The sequence below is a fragment of the Ptychodera flava genome, chromosome 6 (genome assembly GCF_041260155.1).
Source record: "Ptychodera flava strain L36383 chromosome 6, AS_Pfla_20210202, whole genome shotgun sequence".
NCBI classification, from domain to species: Eukaryota; Metazoa; Hemichordata; class Enteropneusta; family Ptychoderidae; genus Ptychodera; species Ptychodera flava.
Window position 1 is genome coordinate 39,789,270 of NC_091933.1, and position 20,932 is coordinate 39,810,201.

The window sequence follows — 20,932 nt, forward strand, 5'->3', positions numbered from 1 at the left end:
ATAAAAATAAATGTCATAAGCAGACTTTTTTGAAAAATGGAAATGTGATTTTTCCCCATACAGTTGCTATGGAGATGGCAGCAAAAAATTCAAATTCATTGTTGATTTTGAAGAGAAAATGATTTTCAGTTTCCTTCAGGTAGTTCGAGCAAAGGCGATACTTTCTGTTTCAAGATGTGTATCACTTTGAATATCACATTAATATTTGTACACACATACACGCAGACACATTCACAGACATACAGAAACTGATGAAGAAATTGCAATGTAAGGTGGTGAACCTCAGTGCATGCCAAAACTTTGCAATACCCAGCATGCACCAAATTTTTTTGAGAAGCGAAATGCAAATAACGCTCAACTGTTTTGAGATCTCCAATCTGCATAATCAATGTCTGTTGGCTTCTTATTAGTTTGCGGATTTCAGTTTCAAACATGACCAACAAATTAAAACAAAATTTAAATTACAAAGTGTTTCTATGCAATTCACAATGATATGCAGCATTGCTGATTATAGATGCCTGCTGAGAGACATCTCTTACAGACAGGGGATGAAAGAATCATGAAAAACATTTACTGAATTCATTGCCATCTTATCAAACATAATGAAAGTCCCATAATTTGGGAGGCTATATGCCACACAACTACACCTATCTGTGTGTGAAATTTGTAATGAGTACCCCTGGCCCAGTACTTTTTTCAGTAACATGCAACCTAGATTCCCACACATACACAGGCTATGTATACACAGAGACACATATGCAGACCCTGATGATACCTGTAGCACCCCAGGGTACAGCTGATGTCAATAATTGCATAAACACAGTTGTACAGTAGTAGGTTTAATACCAATAGTATTTGATAAATCACATTGAATTTTCTCATGAAATCTTGAATAGTATATAAACAAGTACACATACACAGGTCTGCTTTATGAAAAGTCAAAACCTCACAGCAATTATTGTAAGTTTAAAATTAGATCTGTGTTCTGATTGAGTAGCTTTTCGTGCTTGTTTCTCTAATTCACAATTCACTGTGAGTTTTATCTCAGTGTTTTTGATAAGGGTGGACTGGTACAGTACCAGTCAAGTTTACCCAGGTTCCCTATATAGTACTAAGAAAATTCTATTAGGGGACACCATAAATGGTACAGAGGTTTCCTAACCATATTCATATTCCCAAACCTTAGCAAAAGACACTGAATCTTGGCCTTATTTCAATGTGTACACAAAAAATATATTTTAAAAATGTTGCTTTAAGAAAATATCTTTGGATATTAAAACTTGTATCCCCACGTCTTTGTTGATATCTTTCCAGCTTTTCTCATCGCTTCCCTACGTTGTTTCCGATAATCCTGTAAAGGAAATTGAAAATCAAGTGATTATATTAGGGGCAGAAAAACATGCAAAAGATAAGACTGTCAAAACATTTTTTGTGCTGATAGTATGTCATTTGATTTATCCTTCATTGATGGTGGCTGCTGTACATGGAGATAGGTTTTTTGGATCCCAATGACAAACTAGGTGACCTTTTCTGTTATACCACAGACACCTGAAAATACCCAGTGTGACTCATCAGCATAGCCTACATATTTATGTTCTTTTTTTAATGATTAATGAGTGAAATTATATTTTCAATCAAATTACATGACACATTTATTGATTGCATATTGCATCACTTTTTAATCGATTATCTGAATTTATGATACAAGGACAGCATTGCTGGCTGATATTACTAACACTGTATCACTCTGATTTTTACATCTGAACACATCTATAATCTGCTCCTTGCGATTGAAAATGCACACTTGAATAACTCTTTTATCATTTATGAATGGTGTCTCTTCACATTTGTTTCCTTAAGATTCATGACATTTTTCCCCAACATGTAGTCTTAGACGATATGGCAAAAACACAGGAATGTGACACCATCTACTTACATTTTGCAAGGTAGGCTTGAGTTTTTCCCAATTACTGTTCAACTCTACATCATTTTCAGGTCTGCAGAAAAGCTGCACCGCTTCTATTGTCAGAGCAAGATAGAAAGCAAAAGTTAATCCTTTCTCTGAAGGGGTTAAAGTTCATGACCTCCAGGTCAAATTTAGCGGAAAATGAAGTCAACACCCAATAAATCATGCATAAAACTGTGAATAAAAGTTCTGTTTGATAGGTGATCCATTAAATGGTTATCAATACTCTGTATGAGGATGTTCATTTCTTAAAAATCAAAATTTGTTGTTTCCAATTTCACTTTGTAACTTCTCTGGATGTGTTTTGTACAGAAAACAAAAGTTAAATCAGGTCAACTGGTTGAACTGCCAAGGCTTACAGAAAATTATCAAAATATAGGTATTATGATCATTCCTTACCAGCGGGAGGTATGAGATATTCAAACAAAACCTGGATAGAAGGGTGCCAAATTTGTAGAAACAAGATTTGCAACTATTCTGTATCTAGAGTGAATCATTATAGTGTGCAGTCTCACCTTGCAGTCTCATGTCATCTTCTCTGAAGAAAAATGTGGGTCTTTCTGACTGGGCGTTCGTCTTCTCTGATTTTGCTCTCTCTGACTGCAACCTATGATGCATAAAAGAGGAAGGGAGGATCTAACGTGTTCTGTACCAATGTCTTGATGGGAAAATATTAGGTGGAAAAATATCCGGCCAAAATTTGTGAATATCTGAGCAATCAATCAATCAATCAATCAAATAATTTATAAAGCACCCGTATGTATTTATAGTTCAGAGACACTAAACAATTATGAAGCAAACACTTCAGTAAATAAGTAAGTTTTAACTTTTAAGGTTCCTTCTAAAGTTAGTGGCTGAGGGTTCCTGTCTTAATTCATGAGGAAGTTTATTCCACAATCGAGGCGCGACGCATGAGAATGCTCGGCCACCATATGATTCAAGATTGTAGCTTGGTTCCTTCAATAGACATTCAGCAGATGAACGCAGATGGGACTACATCATCTTCAAAATGAATATACTGATTATGCATGATAAAGAATGTATCCATGACAACATGACTAGGCCAAGGACTGATAGATACTTGTGCTGGCATAGCATCAAACAAACAGTTGGTTTGTTTGTCCTGACATGTTTAAATTCAAGAACTCAAGGTGGCGTTGCACTTTACCAACATACTTTTTTCAAAGCAATATTTCTGATCAAAGACGACATGACAACCCCTTAAAAGTAGAGAATCTAAAGTTTTGTATGGCAGCATTAGTTTACTTGAAGGACAAAGGGGTATATATTTGGCGTAGAAAACCTCAAATTTAGTATTAATGATAAAAATCGATTCATGTCAAAATTTGACACTATAAGATTTAATATCTCATTTGAAACTAGAGTATATATAGAAAAAAATTGATTTTTTTGCATTATCTATTCTCATTCTTAGATGGCAGAGGTTGAAAGACTGACATTCAAAAAAGTAGATTAAAATCATCATAAGCAAAATTGAAATGACTCTTATTCAAATATAAGAACTGTCAAACAAATGTTTTGTTGTATAGTATATTTAAAGAACATAATTTGAAAATTTCACAAATTTGACCCAGCTAGAGTGGAGTTCAATGTTTTTGAAATGTTGAAAACGGAGGAAACAAGAAGTCAGGAAATAGGGTGCTTTGCATAAATTTACACTTGTTTTCCACCAAATTTATAACTACATGTCATGCTAATAGGTGAACCCAACCAATTTTATAATATTAGGTTTACAAATTGATTACAATTGAATGAATCCTTGCAGAATGTGATTTTGAGCAAAATACACTGTGTAATGTGCAATGTCACAACATTCTTGTATCTGTATCATATGTTCTTTCATGTCAGCGTTCATTACACAAAGTTGTTCTGACAGGTAAAGAACAAGTTGAACTTTGACCATTACGTGACCTGTAAGCATGTACAGTTATCATAAACCACCTCTCAATGGGTCATTATCATGACCTATACAATGACAATCTCCACACAGAGATTGAAGCGCAGTGGGGCAGCAGCGTGGCGTGGATAATTCGAACAAAGCTAGAGGGTCTCCGAGTCGTTGACTGCGCGCCCCCATCAATCTCTGCTGCAGGCAAATTTAAATATTCCTAACTCAGACTTCTTTCAGTCCTGCGCGCGCCCAACTGGCTAAATAAACGTGGCGGAAATAGTAAACGGATAGGAGCAATCCAGCTAGAGATCGCACTTTCCGCACACTGGTAAACATAATACATTAATACACTAATAAAAATAATAAATAATCTGCTAAAACTTTGGCAATCGCGTCTGCAAAGCTGATAGCCGTTGGGGCATACATTTTGAATCATCAATTTACATCCCTGTAACCTAGAGCAAGGTCTATGTTTTGCAAGTGTTCACGGAATAGAGGATCAATATTGAAACTAGTGTACTATTCATTTATCTAATTTTTTTTGGTTCGAAGTATTATATATAAAAAAGACAGAAAATGTCTATCGTGGAAAACGCGCAATACCCAAAAAGTTGGTGAAAACCGTCGCCTGTGGCAGAGATTAGTGTGGTTACTGCTGAGACTCCCCAGCTAGGTTATAATTTTCCACAGCGCTACAATCTCTGTACGGAGATTGATACAATGATTGTTGTACATCCTGGAATTTGTCTGGTATGACGCATTCAAATTTCAGTATTTACTGTATGAAAAAAGGAACTGTTGGTAGAAATATGTTAAAACTACAGTTCAGCATGTAATTCAACATGGTTGATAGCTATTTATGGATTAATGCCAATGGAATTCCAGGATGTAAGGTCATGAAGGGGTCACAAACAAATTTATGCATGAACAGAATACTATCGCTTGTTCAAAAGAGAGAAAAACAATTTATGAAGGAATGATTTCTGTCAGGAATTTACTTTTCTGGTTCACTGTGCCTTTCCTTTCCCTGATCCTTGTTGTCATCATCATCATTATCATTATCATCATTAATGTCATCTTCTTCATCTTCACTGCTATCATATTTGAAGACTTTTGGTTGCCATGGTGTCTCTTGAACTGGATCCAGGGCAAAGGACAATCCCTGACCACTCTCAACCACTGTATCTTTTTCTGAGATATCAAAGAAAAGAGCAGAGTAATCAGAGGAATTACGACTATTGGCAACAATTATTGCAAAATAGGGATGAACCTAGTGGTCAAAAAAATAGATTTTTAACTTAGATATTAAGTGATTTGCACTCAGTAACATATACAGATCACACTTAATGACAGGTCTCTCTTAGTTACTTAGCAATACAAACTTCTGTTGAATTCACAACAAAGTGTGATCCAGTTTGGGATGTTGATAAAAATATATAAAATCCATTTAAATAATCACAAATCAAGATATAAGAAGAGGAACAACGCAAATTCTTGAATCCATCTACATAACATTTAGTATTTCTGTTAACACAACCTCAGATCATGAAAAAAGGTGGTTTTCTTAGTGTCTCTGCGATAAATTTTACCTTTCTCTTGTTCATCGGCAAGAAATCCAAAAGTGAATCCTTTGTCTTCATCAAAGACTTCTTTCAAATTCTCCTGCACTTCATAATGTTTCTCAGTAGACACTTCAGGCACTTGTGTTTCTTCTTTGTCTTTTGCTTCTTTCTGTTTGCTGAGTGTTAACAACAAATTTTGCCATCACTATTTTTCACATGAAACATGAATAATTTGTGACCCAAAGAAACACAAATAAAGAAACAAGGATCCTTTACTTTGGTGGCTGTGTAGAAATACTGATGACACACCATCAATGACATGTTTTTTTGAACTGCACTCATTCCTAAAGCTGCTGAAATTTCAGGTCTGACTATAAATATCTGACATGTCTGAACTGTGCAAGGCACATAAAAAGCTGTGAGCCTGAAATATTGGTACTTCTCTGTCTAAATTAGACATTTTAACAGCTCCCTGAATATAAATAGATGAATGTGTTCAACATAACTTCAACCACATACATTACATCATCGTGTAAATTCACTGATCTGCATGTACCAGCTCTCAAACGTACCTTTTGGGCTTTTCTTCTTTTGTGGTTTCAAACTTTCGATGGTCTTTCCTGGTTGGATCAAAACGCAACTTGCTTGTGTCTCTGGAAGCAGAACAAAAATGGTTGGAAAAGTACATGTTTCATTTGGATTGGCAGCAAAGTCTTTGATGGAATATGGGTGTCAGTAAAGTTTTAGCAGGCCTTGATGAGATATTTACACTCACTTGAAGTTAGTCTTCTTTTCAACCGGCATGCTGAGGAAAGTTTTGTTTCCCACAAGCTGCTGTAAGATGTTCATTTGCTTCGCTTTCTCTTCAGCCAAGTTGTAAGTCATCTCATCTTCTAAAGCGCCCTCTGTGGCAGTATTTGAATCATGCTTGGCGTCGACTGACCCTTCATCTGTGTCAAATAGAAACCGTTAAGTTCTTGACCTGGGTTCATAACATGTAAACACAAGAGGGCTAGGAACAATGACCATGAGTTGACCTCTGACGTTGAATTCGAAGCTTCAATTCCAGGGGTGAGAGTAAGAGTAAATATCAGTGGCATTATTAACAGAGCATAGGAAGTCAATTAGGTTTACAGGGACAGAGTAAATAGCTAAAAGTCCCTAAAACACCTTTTAATTAATATTGAGCATTTAAAAAATAAAATAACATTTGTAATCCTGCCTAGGGTGAAATTTCAAAACTATGGTTCATATATTTTGCAATATTTCTGGAAAGCCTGTCAAGGTGATCAAAACTTGCTTGAGAAAGCAGCTTGTGTCAATATCAGTCTGCTCTTTGAATACTTGATCTCATGAATACAGAATGAATGTAGAACAACATAATGCCATATTGGCATTCATGACAACTTGATTGAGACAAGAATTTGACACCAGTATTGGGTCAGTTCTTTCAATGGCTAATAAGTTCTTCAAAGTACCACCACAAGGGTTTGTGAATTGAACAGTTGTTAGACCTATTCCATGACCATTTCATTCCGGTGGATGTGAAAAGCTTCCTTCTCATCCTTTTCTTACTTCAAGTCTACATGAAATGTGTCTCTATTGTTAACTAGAATGCTGTGGAGTGCCCATACCTCCTTCTTCATCACTTTCTGCAAACCTCTCATCCAGTCGAAATCTCTCATCAGATTTGTATCTCTCTTGAAGCTTCAATAACTAAAATTAAACAAAAATTAAAATTATAATGAAGTAGCAAAATCAAAGTACATTTTACATGTAACAGTTATGTCAAGATAGAATTTTGCCCATGGGCACAACTTTCAAATGTGTTCTTATTGGTTGAATGCTTAGCATGCCTGTTTAGTCTTGATACACTGATGTAATAAGGTGTACCAGTAATTAAAATTGCATGCATCCAACTATGTACAGTTCCTGAAACTTGCTGAATTCCGGCTTACATCTGAATAATATCTTAGTAAGGAGCCTAAGATCACAGACACATCAACATAGTTGGCAATCGGTAAGGTCTCAGGGTGTCACTGACCTGGAAATTTTTGGTGAAATGTCACTACTTGACCTTTTACTGTTGAACTTTAAAATGACATACCTTTTGACCTGACGACCCTTCAAACTGTGCTTTGATCTGAAATCTACATTCGTCATCTTCATCACTTTCATTGCTGTCTTCATCACTGTTGAAGAGTGACATCTTCTCTGTCTTGTCTCTCGAGGGTTTCTTCACTTTTTCTTGAACTTTCTGTAAATTTACAGAGACCACACAGTATAAACTCACTAGTACATAGCAAAAGTGGTTGATATTATAGGGGCTCTTGTAAAACAATCAATTGGTCTCAGTGTTTGTCAACCTTTACCTGTCAAGTTCATATTTCACCATCAGGTCAAGTTGGTTAAAACGAGTGAAGCAAAACATGCCCAATATGGTGCATTTTAACAAAGACTTGAAGATTTGAAGGTCCCTGAAGACAGAGACACTATAAACCACTGTCCCTCATGATTTTTAGTCTGCTATAACAGACCAAGCTAAGTGGGTGAAAATATATATGGTTTTAGCTCAATACTGCTTTTTACTGACTTGGCAGATGGGCAAGTGATACTGTCTGGCAGGTAAAAGGTTAAAGATGACAATACAGTGGTATGGGTTTATGATCAGCCTTGTCACAGCGCAGCAATGAGGGTATAATGACATGCAAAATAATGCAAGAACAACTGTAAACTCATAAAACATTGCCATTGCTACACAACAGAAAAGGACACACTAGTATGTAGGTATATACATTAACATATGCTCTGAAGGCTACATGAGCGTGCAAATAGTACCGGTATATTTGCATTCTACACATTATTATAACAGTAATCTTTATCTTGGACCTCTCACCTCTTGATTTGTAACACAAGTTCCTCCGCTCTTGTCTTTTCCCAGACTTTCTGACTTGTCCTTGTCATAATAATCATCATCATTCTCGTTATCATCATTATCGTCATCAGAATCAAACACGATACGTTGACCCGTAGTAACTTTTGAATCCTATGGATTAATTATTTAAGGAAATTTTGTTGTACTAAAAACATTGTTTTAGATGTAGTTCAAATAGCCCTGCTTTGGTGGACCGGTCACTGTGACAACAAACTATTAAATGTCTACTATCATGCAGGAACTGTTTGTCTTTTTGAGTTGTCAATTCTCTTTAGCAATGACTAAAAATTTTAATGCACACTTTTTCTAAAGACTGGTCTTCTGAATGTATCTAAAATTGGTAAGTGAATTCGAGTTTTGCTAGTTTTGTTTTGTTCCAAAGTGTACAACATACACACTTGCATATTGCTGCAGAGAATGGAAATGATCTTATTTTTGAAGTGTAATATTAGTTGATGGTACTATACTTACCACAGAAGCCAGCGCTTTCTTGATGAGTGATTTTTGTTTCTCTAAACTTTGTTGTTTTTCTCGAAGTGATTCCAGTCTCTTCTGATTTGACAGGTCATGCTTCTCCTGTTTCTTATCTCTGCCCTTCTTGAGTTTCTTCTTTGCTCCTGGATTTGGATCTGATTCACATTGGGCCTGAATCAAGTTGCCATCATTCCTGGATCTTTCACTGGATTTACTGACTTTCTTTGTCTCACCTTCAGCTGGCTCTTCTACGGCTTTTCTTTTACCTCTTTGAACAGGTGAATTGCATTCCCCTATTGTTACTGTCTGGTGATTTCCACTTTCTACGCTACTCTTTTCCAATTCAGATTCAGGTTCACTTTCAATTTTCTCTTCATCAACAGCTCTTTTACCTGCACATTGAGGTCTGGCACATTTCTTAGCAGACAGGCAAATTTCATCAGTTCCTGCAGATCCAGTTGATTCTAAATCTGATTCTAGTACTTCCTTAGTTGTCTTTTGTGCCTCATTTTTCATCGCACTTTCGGCTCTTTCATCTGTTTTTTCCTTCTTTACTTTTGATTTCATGGCCTTTGGAGTTTTTGATTTGGCAGATTCTGGAACTTGACTGGATGTAGCTTGACCGTCCTTTCCATTAATATTCTCAAATTTGGCAAAAGTTATTATTTCATCAGTATCAGCTGATTTTATGGATTCATCATCATCAGGTCTTGAGTTCCATTCCTTTTTATGAATTCTTTCTTTATCATCATCTCTCTTCATTTCACCATTTGGACTTGACTTCCTATCTGAGTCTTTTTTGAAGTGAGACTTGTCATTGCTAACATCATCTTCCGAACCTTCATCTTCATTGTCATTTGTTGTCAATGTATGCAAATCTTTTCTTTTCCTTTTTTGATCTGGGGTCTGCTTTTCAATGCTTGTACTTTCATCATTATTGTTAGTCCTCTTTTCGGTATTTTTCTGGGCCTTGGAATCAGCTTTTCTTTTATTCTCAGATTTTGAAATGTTGGGAGATTCCACTGCTGCTTTGGTACTGGATTCAGGTCTCTTTTCATTTCTCCTGGACATTTCACCCTCAGTTCCGGACTTTTTCCTCTTTTCCTTGGCAGTTTTCACAAGTTTAGGAGTTTCAGAAGCGTAACTGGAATATTTACTCTGAACAGCTGCAGTTTCAAATCCCTTTGCTTCTTCAAAGTGACTTTTCTTCGCAGAACTAATAATTTCATCTGTATCTGCTGATCCCACTGACTCAGCATCTGAATTGGTCTCAAAACTATCAACTTCTAGTTTCCTACCTTTTGTCACGTGATGATGCATTTTACGAGTTCTGTGAAAGTCACTGCTAATATTTTGTTTCTGCAATTTTGAGCTGGAGACAATTTCAAACTGATCGTCATCATCGTCATCATATCTTTTGATGACTGACTGCTTTTTTCCTGAAGACATGCCTTCAAGTTTTGCTTTCAGAGATTTGTCATAATCCAAGCGATCTAACAAGTCATCTTCCTGGGCAAAAAAATCACTGTCAGAATCAGCAAACATCATCATTGATGGGATATCACTGGGATCTGAGTTTTCAAATTTCCTCATGTCTTGTATTTCAAGTTCACCGGGGTTATCAAGGGCTGAATTCACACCTGGAGTGCGTCTACTACAGCTTGTTAATTCGTAGATGTCATCCAAATTTGGTTTTTGAACTTCTTCCATTTTCTCATGGCCAGATTTAGCTTCTTTGTTTTCTCCATTTTCACGTAAGTCTTTTTCATGTTTTCTTTTCTTTTGTGCATGAATGACACTTTTTTCCTTCATTGGTGTTTTCTTCTTCTCTTGTTTTTTGTCACTGGATTGTTCTTTTTCTGGCTTGGTCTCTTCACTTGGTGAGATGTCCACACTCTTGCTCATATCTACATGGCTGCTCTTTCTGTCTTCCACGACAAACTCACCCTTTCTCTTCTTATAGTTTTCACTGTCATTCTCTCCTAACTCCCAGGTCAGTCCACTGACACTGTTCACATCACTGTCTGTGTGGCTGTCAAGTTTCTTGAGGTTGTGTGTACGTTTTGAAGGATCGTACTTCATGAGTTTCTTCTTGTCTTTCCTCCTTACGTGAACAATTGGCAGAACTTGTCCAAATTTACCAACAATCCAGTTCTGCACAGAATGGAGCAATGACCAATGTTAGACCTGTCATTCAAATTTTCCCAACAACTAGTTGACTTATTACAGAATAAATATCTCCACAGTAAATGATCTCATCTGTTCACACAGGGATTACAGTGCGATATAAACATGACATAAGTCATAAATCACAGTGCCAAACCACTTGCTCACTTGAATTATTTTGTGATGTCATTTATACTGCGGTCTATCACTCATTTTAATGTTAATTTTCTCAAGTGGACTTTGTGATACTTTTGTTTGTCTAAGTCAAACTTTTGTTGTGTATCTTTTATAAGTTTTCATATGGTGTGTAATTTTGTTTTGTCATTTGTCTGCATTTTAACATGATTAAAGTTGTTAAACCATTCTCATAAGCCAGAGCTTTTTTTTTCGCAACACGAACTTCTGAATTTCTTAACAGTAGCACAAATATCGGTTGCTGCATAAAGAGGCCGGTGATTTTGCAACAGTGTGTTAAATAGGCATTGAGATCATTCTTTTGGTTTAAATAAAGTTTTACGTATAATTCTACATGATATCGTTATTCCAACAAAGAAGTTTTACTTATCAAGACTGACATAAAGTGATATATTTAGATAACAAGATGAAATTCTACACAAACCTTTTCACCAGGTATTGGTGTACCTGGAACAGCGCCCTTCTTGGTGAAGTTTTGAACCCCTGCTGCGGCAAAGTTTTTCTCAAGTTTAGACTCTGATACTTGTTTCTTGTTTTCTTCTTTGGGATGTTCCGACAACTGCCGTTCTTTTCGTAACCTAAGGATGTAAAAAGGAAAGAATTAGCAATGGTTACAGGACCTCATTTGCAGATATAGTCCATGCTGTCACGTCTCTGAAGTCCAAACAGAGGCACTGATTGACTGTTTCTCAAAAGCAAAAACTGACAAGAGTGTGTGGCGTATGGAAACACCTTGGTAACATCATGACCTACATCTCCTTGGCTTTCTAGAAATCTTAATTTGAATTGGCTGTGTTTCCAAACACTCGAAAATTTCTAAAAAAAAAACAAATATATAATGTGCTGTTTTAAAAATTGAAAAACTCAAGAAATTAATTCAGTCGACTGAAATCTGACTGTTGTCTTTATGATTGCATTGTGAAATGATGGCAGCTGGAAAGAGATCCCTTCATGGATGTTCAAACAGACAACACTAACTGATGTAAAATAACTGTTATCTTTAATTAGTGTTGACCATATTCTATACTCATCTAGCTGTACATTTTAAAGTGATATTGTCATTTTGTAACATATTTTACACAATCATAGCATTCAAATACCAGCGGTCAACATTCAATCTCCCAATTGTGTACAGATCTTGCCTAATAGATAAACAAGTGATGGCTTTTTTTGAGTTGTCTCCATTTGATAGCCCCTTGAATTTAAGAATCCGAAGTTTGAACGTTCATCACTGGCACTCTTGTAGTCTTTGCTGTGAAGTATGGACATGTTCCAAATCAAGTCAATGTATGGCTTACACCTTTTTTTTGTCAACATCCTAGAATAGCATCATGTTTGGAGCATGCTTGCTCAAAGTCTGCAATGATTTTCAAACATTGTATACAAATGTTGTACTCTCACATGATCCTTTTGCTCAATGTCACATGATGCACCGTAACTTCAGGGTCACAAATTGACTGTTGGCATTAAAATAAGATGTACGACAAATATTACGAAAATGCAAATGCTACTTGAAATCTTTTTATCTGCCAGGAGGTTATCCTCAACTCATTGACAGAAATCTCACCTTGTAATGAAGTCTTCTTTTGCATTCTGTATTGACATTTGCTGTCCTCTCCACTTTGTGTTGTTATAGATACTGAAGCCTTCATCATCAACACAAACAAAATGCAAAACAAACAAAAATTATTTGCGAAGGATTTTTCACATATCACATAGTGACAAAGTCATTAAAGCAGGGACGTTGTTCAGAAACAATTTGTATTATGCATTGTAACAATACTAGTACCTGGTTTGTGATTTGATTTTGAACATGTAAGCAATAATCCTGTTAACCCTTTCACCACAATGGTTTGGCCCAAACCCATTGTGGTGTGGACCTGTTTACAGGCAACTGGGGTGGATATAAGATTTTGGTATAACCCATTTATTTCCTGTAGCAAAGTTGAACATCTAAGGAGGGAAACAGGGGCAGTTGGGAATGAATGTACTTTGAATCATAAACAGCCAAGCCTCTTCATTTGTTTTAGTGTATGCAGATGAAATTAGGCAAAGTGGAGCACATTTTTGAAGCAGGTGTTTTTCTCATTACATGTTATTTGCTTAATGACCAATTTGAAGAATTTAGAAAATTAAAATGCTGCAAGACTCTTCAAAACAAGGACATGGTACCTTTAATGTGTGAATTCATTATTCTGGATACATACGTATCATTTTTTACTTACATTTCTTCACCTTTTCTTCAGTAGATTGTAAATGGACGTATGCAAATGTTTTCACAGTCTCACCTGGAGGTTAACAAATCAGACATCAACGTTTTAAACCTCTGAACTGTTCAGCATAATGTGCTGTTGTAAAGACTCAACTGAACAATTTTGTTCAAAAGGCCATGATACTTTGACTGATATGCTAAAAATAAAAAGAAAGTATGTATGTGCTTTCTGTTTATTTTTTAGCAAAAAATAAAAGAAAGTATGTGCTTTCTATTTTTTTAGCAAAAGCTGAAATATACACTCTCTGTTCATTCAACTTTTTTTGTCGCTATTCTATCAGTAAATCATCTCTTTTCAAAGTTTGGAGGAAAGCTATAGCCACAGTGACACGAATTACTGTATGGTCTTGTTGACAGAGCTATTCTCTTTGTCTAAATGCTTCAAATTAGCAAGGTTATAACCTCTCTTTAAATTCCTCTGTGTTCTGACCATGTTACGTTAACAGTGCCAGCTTGAGTTAGAAGAAGCAATTATCTTGATAGTTTGTAATTTTTGCCTCCCGCACTCCCCGAGTGTGTTGTATAGCAATAAAGTAAATTAAAGTAAACTAAACATTCATAGTGATACTCTAACACCATTTCAGCTTCAATCATGTATTTTGAAAGGAACAAGTTCTTGTGTATAGAGAGAACTTCAACACATTGACAACTGTAAATAATATATTCATCCTATTTGTGTTTGTGTTTCTCGGCATTTGTCAACTATTTTCCCAGAGACAAAACCAAAGAACTCTAAACCTAAATCCACACCTGTTTCGTTTTTTCTTGATTTGATTTCAACAGATAGCACATCACCAAACTTGCTGAATCTTTCCTTCAAGTCATGTTCTTGGATTCCAGTAAACAGTCCACCAACATACAATCTTTTCTGGACACCAGTTGCCATGTTTTCCTTAAATGTTGAGATGAATTCTCTAACGATGGTCAGTAGTCATCGATTAATATCTGAAAAAAGTGCCACACAAAGTACATTTTCAAATGTCAGTCATCACACCTATGTTATTTATTAACACGAGATTGAGGCAAGACTTCCATTGGTACCACTCGTTCCACGTAGTCATGAATCACATCGCAGAAGAACCAGAAAATTTTGGTTAACAGCACAAATTAATAGACATAGTGTGTTTTCTGAGGGAAGCAAGGAAGGATGAGAGGAAGAAAGGTTGGACCACAGGTGCCTGGAGTTGCCAGTGTGGTATACACAGAGAGAAGGGGCTCTCTATGTATTCTATAGTACACTGGCAACTCCAGGCACCTGTGGGTTTGACGGGGTCTTTTCGAGTCACATGTATATCTTCTAGGGCGAATTAACACTGACAGCCACTGTCCCACTAGAGCTGGGGTGCATGAAGGCAGTAAACATCCCCATACGTTTCATTCACACAATGTACCATTAATAGTCTCGACATTCATTTCAACAGTCGCGCCACATGTCCCACACCGTACCGTCACACGGCATCAACACGATGCACCACATGACCAGTACACAAATCGAGATCTTTCTCACCTGCAGAAGTCTGTCGAACAGCAATACTGTCCAACCGCCCTATCGTGTTCTCCTTCTTGTTAATAATAACTGTTTTTGTAAATGTTGAAGAGCCTATTTCCTCCGCACGTGTGTATCAGTTTCGTCGCTCGTCGGCCATGATTCCAACGTGCCCACGAGTCACACAGCTGTTCATTTGAGGACAAGTTCACAGGTCTTGATGTACAGCGCCCCTCCGAGGAATATTTTGAGAATCTTTCGTTTCCAGGATCATCTTGTCGATTTCCTCTCTCTCTCCCCCCAGCCCAAACCATAGTCAGTAGAGGGGTGTGGAAGGGTTTGGTTTGGGGATGTCCATGCCTAATAAGGCCAAAGTAATTAAATTCAATGTTTTGCGTCCCCACCCGCTTAGCTTTTTAAGGTTTTCATGAAAAACACACACAGCGTATTTGAATAGGAAATTTTAGGACATAACCGCTTAGCTTTACTGAACTAAAATTTTGTTACAATTTTTTATATGCTGCAATCAAATTACATTGTGTTAATTTCTTGTGTGTTTTTCAGCCACTTAGACACGTACCTTTTCTCATTTAGAGTGGACGCAAAACAAAGAATTTAATTACTTTGGCCTAACAAACGTTTGTACTCAGTCCCTCTGTGGATAGAGGGACTGTGGTTTGTACTTTAAATCAGGTACATGTTTGGTAAATATCAACTTTTTGAAGTTCATTTGTCCATCAAATCCATATCAAGTAATAATGGTGATTGGACTTAAAAAGTTTGTTTTTATTCATTTATTTGAATTTTTTACTTCCTGTATTTAATGTGAGTCTGCTACAAAGGACTGTGTTATGTGGCTACTCTGTTATTATTATATAATATTTATGTATAATTTTTTTATCTTGACATAGTCTCCAAAAGTGATACTACAATTACATTATGGTCAGGGGAGCAGCATTATCGTTCTTTAGACATGTAAACATGTTTGCAAGACAGGAAAAAATACTGACAACACATTGAAATTTTGAACATATTTTTAATTGAAACAACATCAGAACAATCAAACCAAATGGAAGTACAAGAAAGTGATATATGACAATATAATTACATTCTCTATACTTAGGAAATGTATTCTTTTGACAGAGTTGAGATGCATTGTACCGTGAACTTGACAACTTACATAACAAAGTAAAAAATACACTAACAAATATGAGTAATTAAATCTAACTATAACACAAACAATTTTTCCTTAGTTTCATAATCATTTGCAAAAACTATGTTTTCCGTGTCTTTTGCTTGATATGAATACTTGGCTCTAAAGTCAATACTACTCTACCCATACATTATATATAAAATTCATATTGGTCTTATGAACTTCACAACAGATTTGGGAGTGGGATTTTAATCACATCATCCACAGAGTAAAATTAAATCCATGTTAAACTGCAACACAATAAAGTGGACACCGATGAGTACTGTTTTCTGTTAATAAGCACAGAGAAAAACCCTCTAAAACGGTGTCAGATGACAAGTTACAAAAGGGTTTGTGATGTTAATGGTCACGTACATGTGACATAAATTTCAAGGTCTTCCAAATAAATTTCAAAGTCTTCCAAATGATTTTAACTTTTTCTAAGACAGAACAATTGTGCTTTCTTGGAGACAGGTTTAAATTTATTCAGTGGATTTGCTTTTCCTTTGCTACGGAGTTTGGTCACAGGCTGTTAAACAGTATAAATAAAAATTCTGATGGAAAAGGAAAGTCACTGTACAAGATGTCTTTGTCACATTTAACAATAACTGTAAACTGAACAACTTTCAGTCAGATCTCTGATTTATGACAGTTCCATACAAATGTAAGTTGTGTTTCTTGACGAAAAAAAACCTGACAGCACAATGTAAATGGTGGCACTCAAACTATTGTTTTGAGATGAATCCACGCTTGGATGCCCATCTTTCATAAAATATTCAGTTGAGTGAAGTATCTTGTACCAGAAACTTCTACATGATTACCGGAGCACTATGTAGATGCCAGAAGAATGAAATATTGTACACATCATTAAATAATACTTTCATCAAAACCATTGGTTACAATGAACAGTCAACTAACCAACATTTTTGGCCCAGCTGTAATGAAGCAAATGCGAATAGGTACCAAGACCAATAAAATTTTCCAAGTCCAAGTACATTGAACTTGACCAACAGGAACAAAATACCAGATAAAGAGTTTCTAAAATATAGGAAACAAACTTGCATGTCAACAAAAAAATTTTTGAATATACAGTCTGTTTCTCACTCAGTGCAAAAGATAGAATACATTGCCAGATTGCTTCAAAACAAAGACAACAAAACAACATTATTTCCTGGCTCATGTGTGCTGTTCAGGAATATTTGCTGGCCTCAGTTAACTTGAAAAAGTTTAATCAGTAATGATAAGCCTAACTTCATGCAATAACACAACAAATCTTAGCTACAATTTAGTTTACATACAAACAAAACATCAACTTTCACCGATAGAAAACTGTGAACTTTGATTTCCCAAGTGATCTATGAATACTTTCCTTTCTGGTCATTGCATATTGTAAAGATTTTTTCACACCTGGTTTTTTTCTTCCAAACCTCTATGCCATTATTATGCACATTTTACACCTTTCTGTCTTGATTTTGTTTATGCGAGCCTAACCTTGTTATTTAAAACAATATGGTTGTATGAAAGATTGGTGAAAAAATTATCACACATTGGAAAATTGACCTCTGCATACCACTGCCTGATTTGGGAAATTTGCAGATCTGAACTGTTTGTTGAATATGCGGTTCTTTGATTCCTTGTCAATTACTGGTAGCTCTGTATGTACTTTAAAAAGAAATCTGGTTCGTTTTCAATACCGAATACTTGCAAATATCTAGACTGATCTCACTTTCACAGACCATTTCTATGGATGTTTGATGGTGTCCATATATGTCTTCTAGTAATGCTGTTCAATGTATCATAATATACGGTAATAAAATGCTGTTAAGTTGATTTACTTTTCAAATAAATATGCAGGGCTGATCATAGCTTAACCCTTTTCCTGCCAGACAGTAATAACTGTATCACTTCCCCATCAGCCAAGTCAGTAAAAAGCGGTATTGAGCTAAAACATGACGTATTTTCACCCACTTGGCTTGGTATGTTATAGCATCTTTTGTCCAAAAAAAATCAACTTTACAGTATTATGTTTTCGACAGCCTTCAAATGTACAGTATTATGTTAAAATACATCATATGGAATACGTTGTGTTTCATTAATTTTAACCATCTTGACCTGGTGGTGAAATATGGACTTGGCAGGAAAAGGGTTAATGACCTTACATTTACATCAGTGTGGAAAAGAAATCAATTATTCAAAATTTGCGTAGGAGGAAGACTCTCATGGACAACAAAATATTCAACACTGAGAAATAACAATGAGCTGCAGCTAAACCACTTGTTAGCCTTGTTTTTTGAGAATGCCACATATTGGGCATTATTGAAATGTCTTCTGTACCTTTGTGTCTTTTGATGAACTTGGATGAGCAAAATTCTACTTCAGGGAAGAGTTATTTCAGTGAGTTTTTAGAGTAAAATGAAAACTGCAAGCGGCAGCGGCAGCCTGCAGAAACACCAATGGATGATGTGAAAGGCTTTGTAGATCCATCTAACATGTAAGTTTCAAAAATGGATAGTTAGTTTTCAGTCATATTGACAAGATCAGACTGAAGGACAGTAAATCTGGCGTGTTCAAATCAAATATGTTCTTTACATCATTCTTGTCTTGGGCCACGCATTTGCCATTTTCTGCTCCACTTGAGGGCTTTCACTGTCCCTGACCGTTGTGTTATTACTGCTTTCGAAGCTACCCTGTTTCAAATTTCCCAGAATCTTGTGGTTGGGTACAACTTTCTCACTGCTGATTCCCTCTCCGTTTTCTTGTCCTGTTCCAACAGAGCCAGACACCACTTGGTAGGAGGACAGCTTCATCCTGTCTCTTCTCAGTGTTACTCTATCCTTATCTCTGATGTCATTGACCTCATCATCTTCAGCATCCAATTTTTTCTCAGGTGGCTTTGGCCATTTGAACCCCTTGTCTCTCTCCCTGACAGTCAACATCCCAATGCAGGCTTCTACTTCCTTGAGTTCTTCCGGGTCCAACTCTGGCAGACAGTTCTGGAACTTTCTTTCTTTGAATCTGGGCAGGAAACTGGTTGCCAGGTACAGCCTACACAATCTCTCCATGATTTCCCTTTTGTAAGCCAGCACTTCGTTACCGCTGTTGTGATTGGCCACCATCTTGCTGGCAAAGTCGCAGCTGTGTTTAATCAGACTTTCACCGACATACATACTGTGCTTCTCAACTTGAAGGTACTTCAGCTTTTCATGGCAACTTTCTTCTATCTGTAGAATCAGAGACTTCTTGTACTCTTCAAGCCGCTGGTATATTGAATCAAACCTGTCCTGGATCCTGCCAACTTTTGTCACTTTCTCATTCTGGATCTGTTTGGTAACATTTTCGATATCTGCTGTTGTCTTCTGCAGGCAATCCACCTGTTGGCTGCACTTTTTGACTGCTTCACTGATGTCTTGGGTAGCGTCCCTATAGCACTCCTCCAGACCGAACACAATGTGCTTCTCGTGTGCCGAGTGACATTGATCGCACAGAAGCTCGTCGCATATCTGACAGAATTCCCGGCACTGTTGGCTGTGCTTGCAACACTTCAACAGAATCTCCTCATTCTGGAAGCCTTCCGTTATGAAATGATGCGAGGAATAGTTATACTTATGCGTTGTGATGCAGTTGTTGCAGAGGTCAACTCTGCACTCCAGACACTCAGAAACTGCAGACCCCCTCACACAGTCCATACATTTTATTTTCTCTGGGGTTTTTGAGGCTACCACTGTGTTGCTTTTCAGCGCCTTGAGTCCACCATCTGGCATTGGTGTTTTGTGGTCACAGATTGGGCACACTATTGCCTTGTTGATGTGGCTGTCAACACAGCTTTTCAGGCAGTACAAGCAAAAAGTATGCAAACAGGAGAGCAGCTTTGGGATTCTGTAACTCTGTAAACATATTCCACATAGCTCTTGGATGTCGATAGGACCATTCTTGGAACTGCTGGCCATGACTCCTGCGTGCTGGTCATACACTTTGTCCAGTTGCTATACCTGTGGAAAATGACATTGGAGAAGAGTTCCACAACCTTTAATATATTAAACGAATTCAGAGATGAAATAATAGTTGGAATACTATACGTCTTATGGGCAAGATTTCTTTCCATTTCTATGAAATGCAGTCACTTTGATTGTTATCACTTTGTCCACATATTAAAAGTGTAAGCTTGCATGACCTGTTACGTACATTATATCAATTGTCACCTTATCTATATATATACATTGACATATATGTTTAAAAGATGGACTCTGCGTGCCATTCCTTTAATACATAAGTATTGGATAAGTAAGTGATGAAGTAAATGGAAGATAACATGGTGCTATACCAGGGTGGACATCAAATCAAAAACTTAATATAATTTTACCACTTTTCACAGCCGGCGCTGCACACCCAACACGACAGAAGCCGGCGCACGGCCCGAGGGCTACAATTAGTAAAAGTTTTACAGCTAGGCATGGGAGATGCGACTTCGACGTCGAATATTACTGCAGTACATGTACAGCACATAATTTTTGAATATTGTAAAGATGCCAGTTTCCAAAACTTTTCATAAGACAGCCTAATCAGTAATCTACATGTACACACCACTAATCGCCTACCCACTCTACCAGCCGAGCAAATGAGGTCTCAAGACAGGAAAAGGTCAGGCTTTTGTAGGTAAATCATGACATCGAGTTTGGGGCCTGGTGAAGAACGTTACAGCTTCTGCAGTTTACTGTGCTGTGGGAAAGCCCACCGATGGTAATTTGTGACAGCACAACTTTTAAATCGAATGA

General features: G+C 36.8%; 2 protein-coding genes across 4 annotated transcripts; both read right to left on the reverse strand.

The window, feature by feature from the left end:
* Window positions 1-823: 823 nt before the first annotated feature.
* LOC139135759 (nucleolar protein 8-like) lies at window positions 824-15,156 on the reverse strand. Its single transcript, XM_070703439.1, has 16 exons — window positions 14,990-15,156; window positions 14,233-14,427; window positions 13,436-13,498; window positions 12,778-12,856; window positions 11,635-11,788; window positions 8,847-11,003; window positions 8,337-8,486; window positions 7,548-7,697; window positions 7,075-7,156; window positions 6,216-6,390; window positions 6,013-6,093; window positions 5,468-5,616; window positions 4,877-5,069; window positions 2,482-2,573; window positions 1,937-2,019; window positions 824-1,351 (listed from the first exon to the last, which is right to left on the reverse strand). Exons 2-16 carry the CDS (start codon window positions 14,366-14,368, stop codon window positions 1,274-1,276), a joined length of 3,822 nt encoding a protein of 1,273 aa, XP_070559540.1. The 5' UTR covers window positions 14,369-14,427; window positions 14,990-15,156; the 3' UTR covers window positions 824-1,273.
* Window positions 15,157-15,984: 828 nt separating this feature from the next.
* LOC139135768 (tripartite motif-containing protein 3-like) lies at window positions 15,985-20,930 on the reverse strand. 3 transcript variants are annotated; one of them, XM_070703461.1, is made up of 2 exons: window positions 20,742-20,930; window positions 15,985-20,149 (listed from the first exon to the last, which is right to left on the reverse strand). In XM_070703461.1, exon 2 carries the CDS (start codon window positions 20,105-20,107, stop codon window positions 18,746-18,748), a length of 1,362 nt encoding a protein of 453 aa, XP_070559562.1. In that variant the 5' UTR covers window positions 20,108-20,149; window positions 20,742-20,930; the 3' UTR covers window positions 15,985-18,745. The 3 variants fall into 3 exon arrangements, with proteins under 3 accessions (XP_070559562.1, XP_070559565.1, XP_070559563.1); XM_070703464.1 differs by having other exon boundaries at window positions 20,760-20,912; XM_070703462.1 differs by having other exon boundaries at window positions 20,713-20,912.
* Window positions 20,931-20,932: the final 2 nt, after the last annotated feature.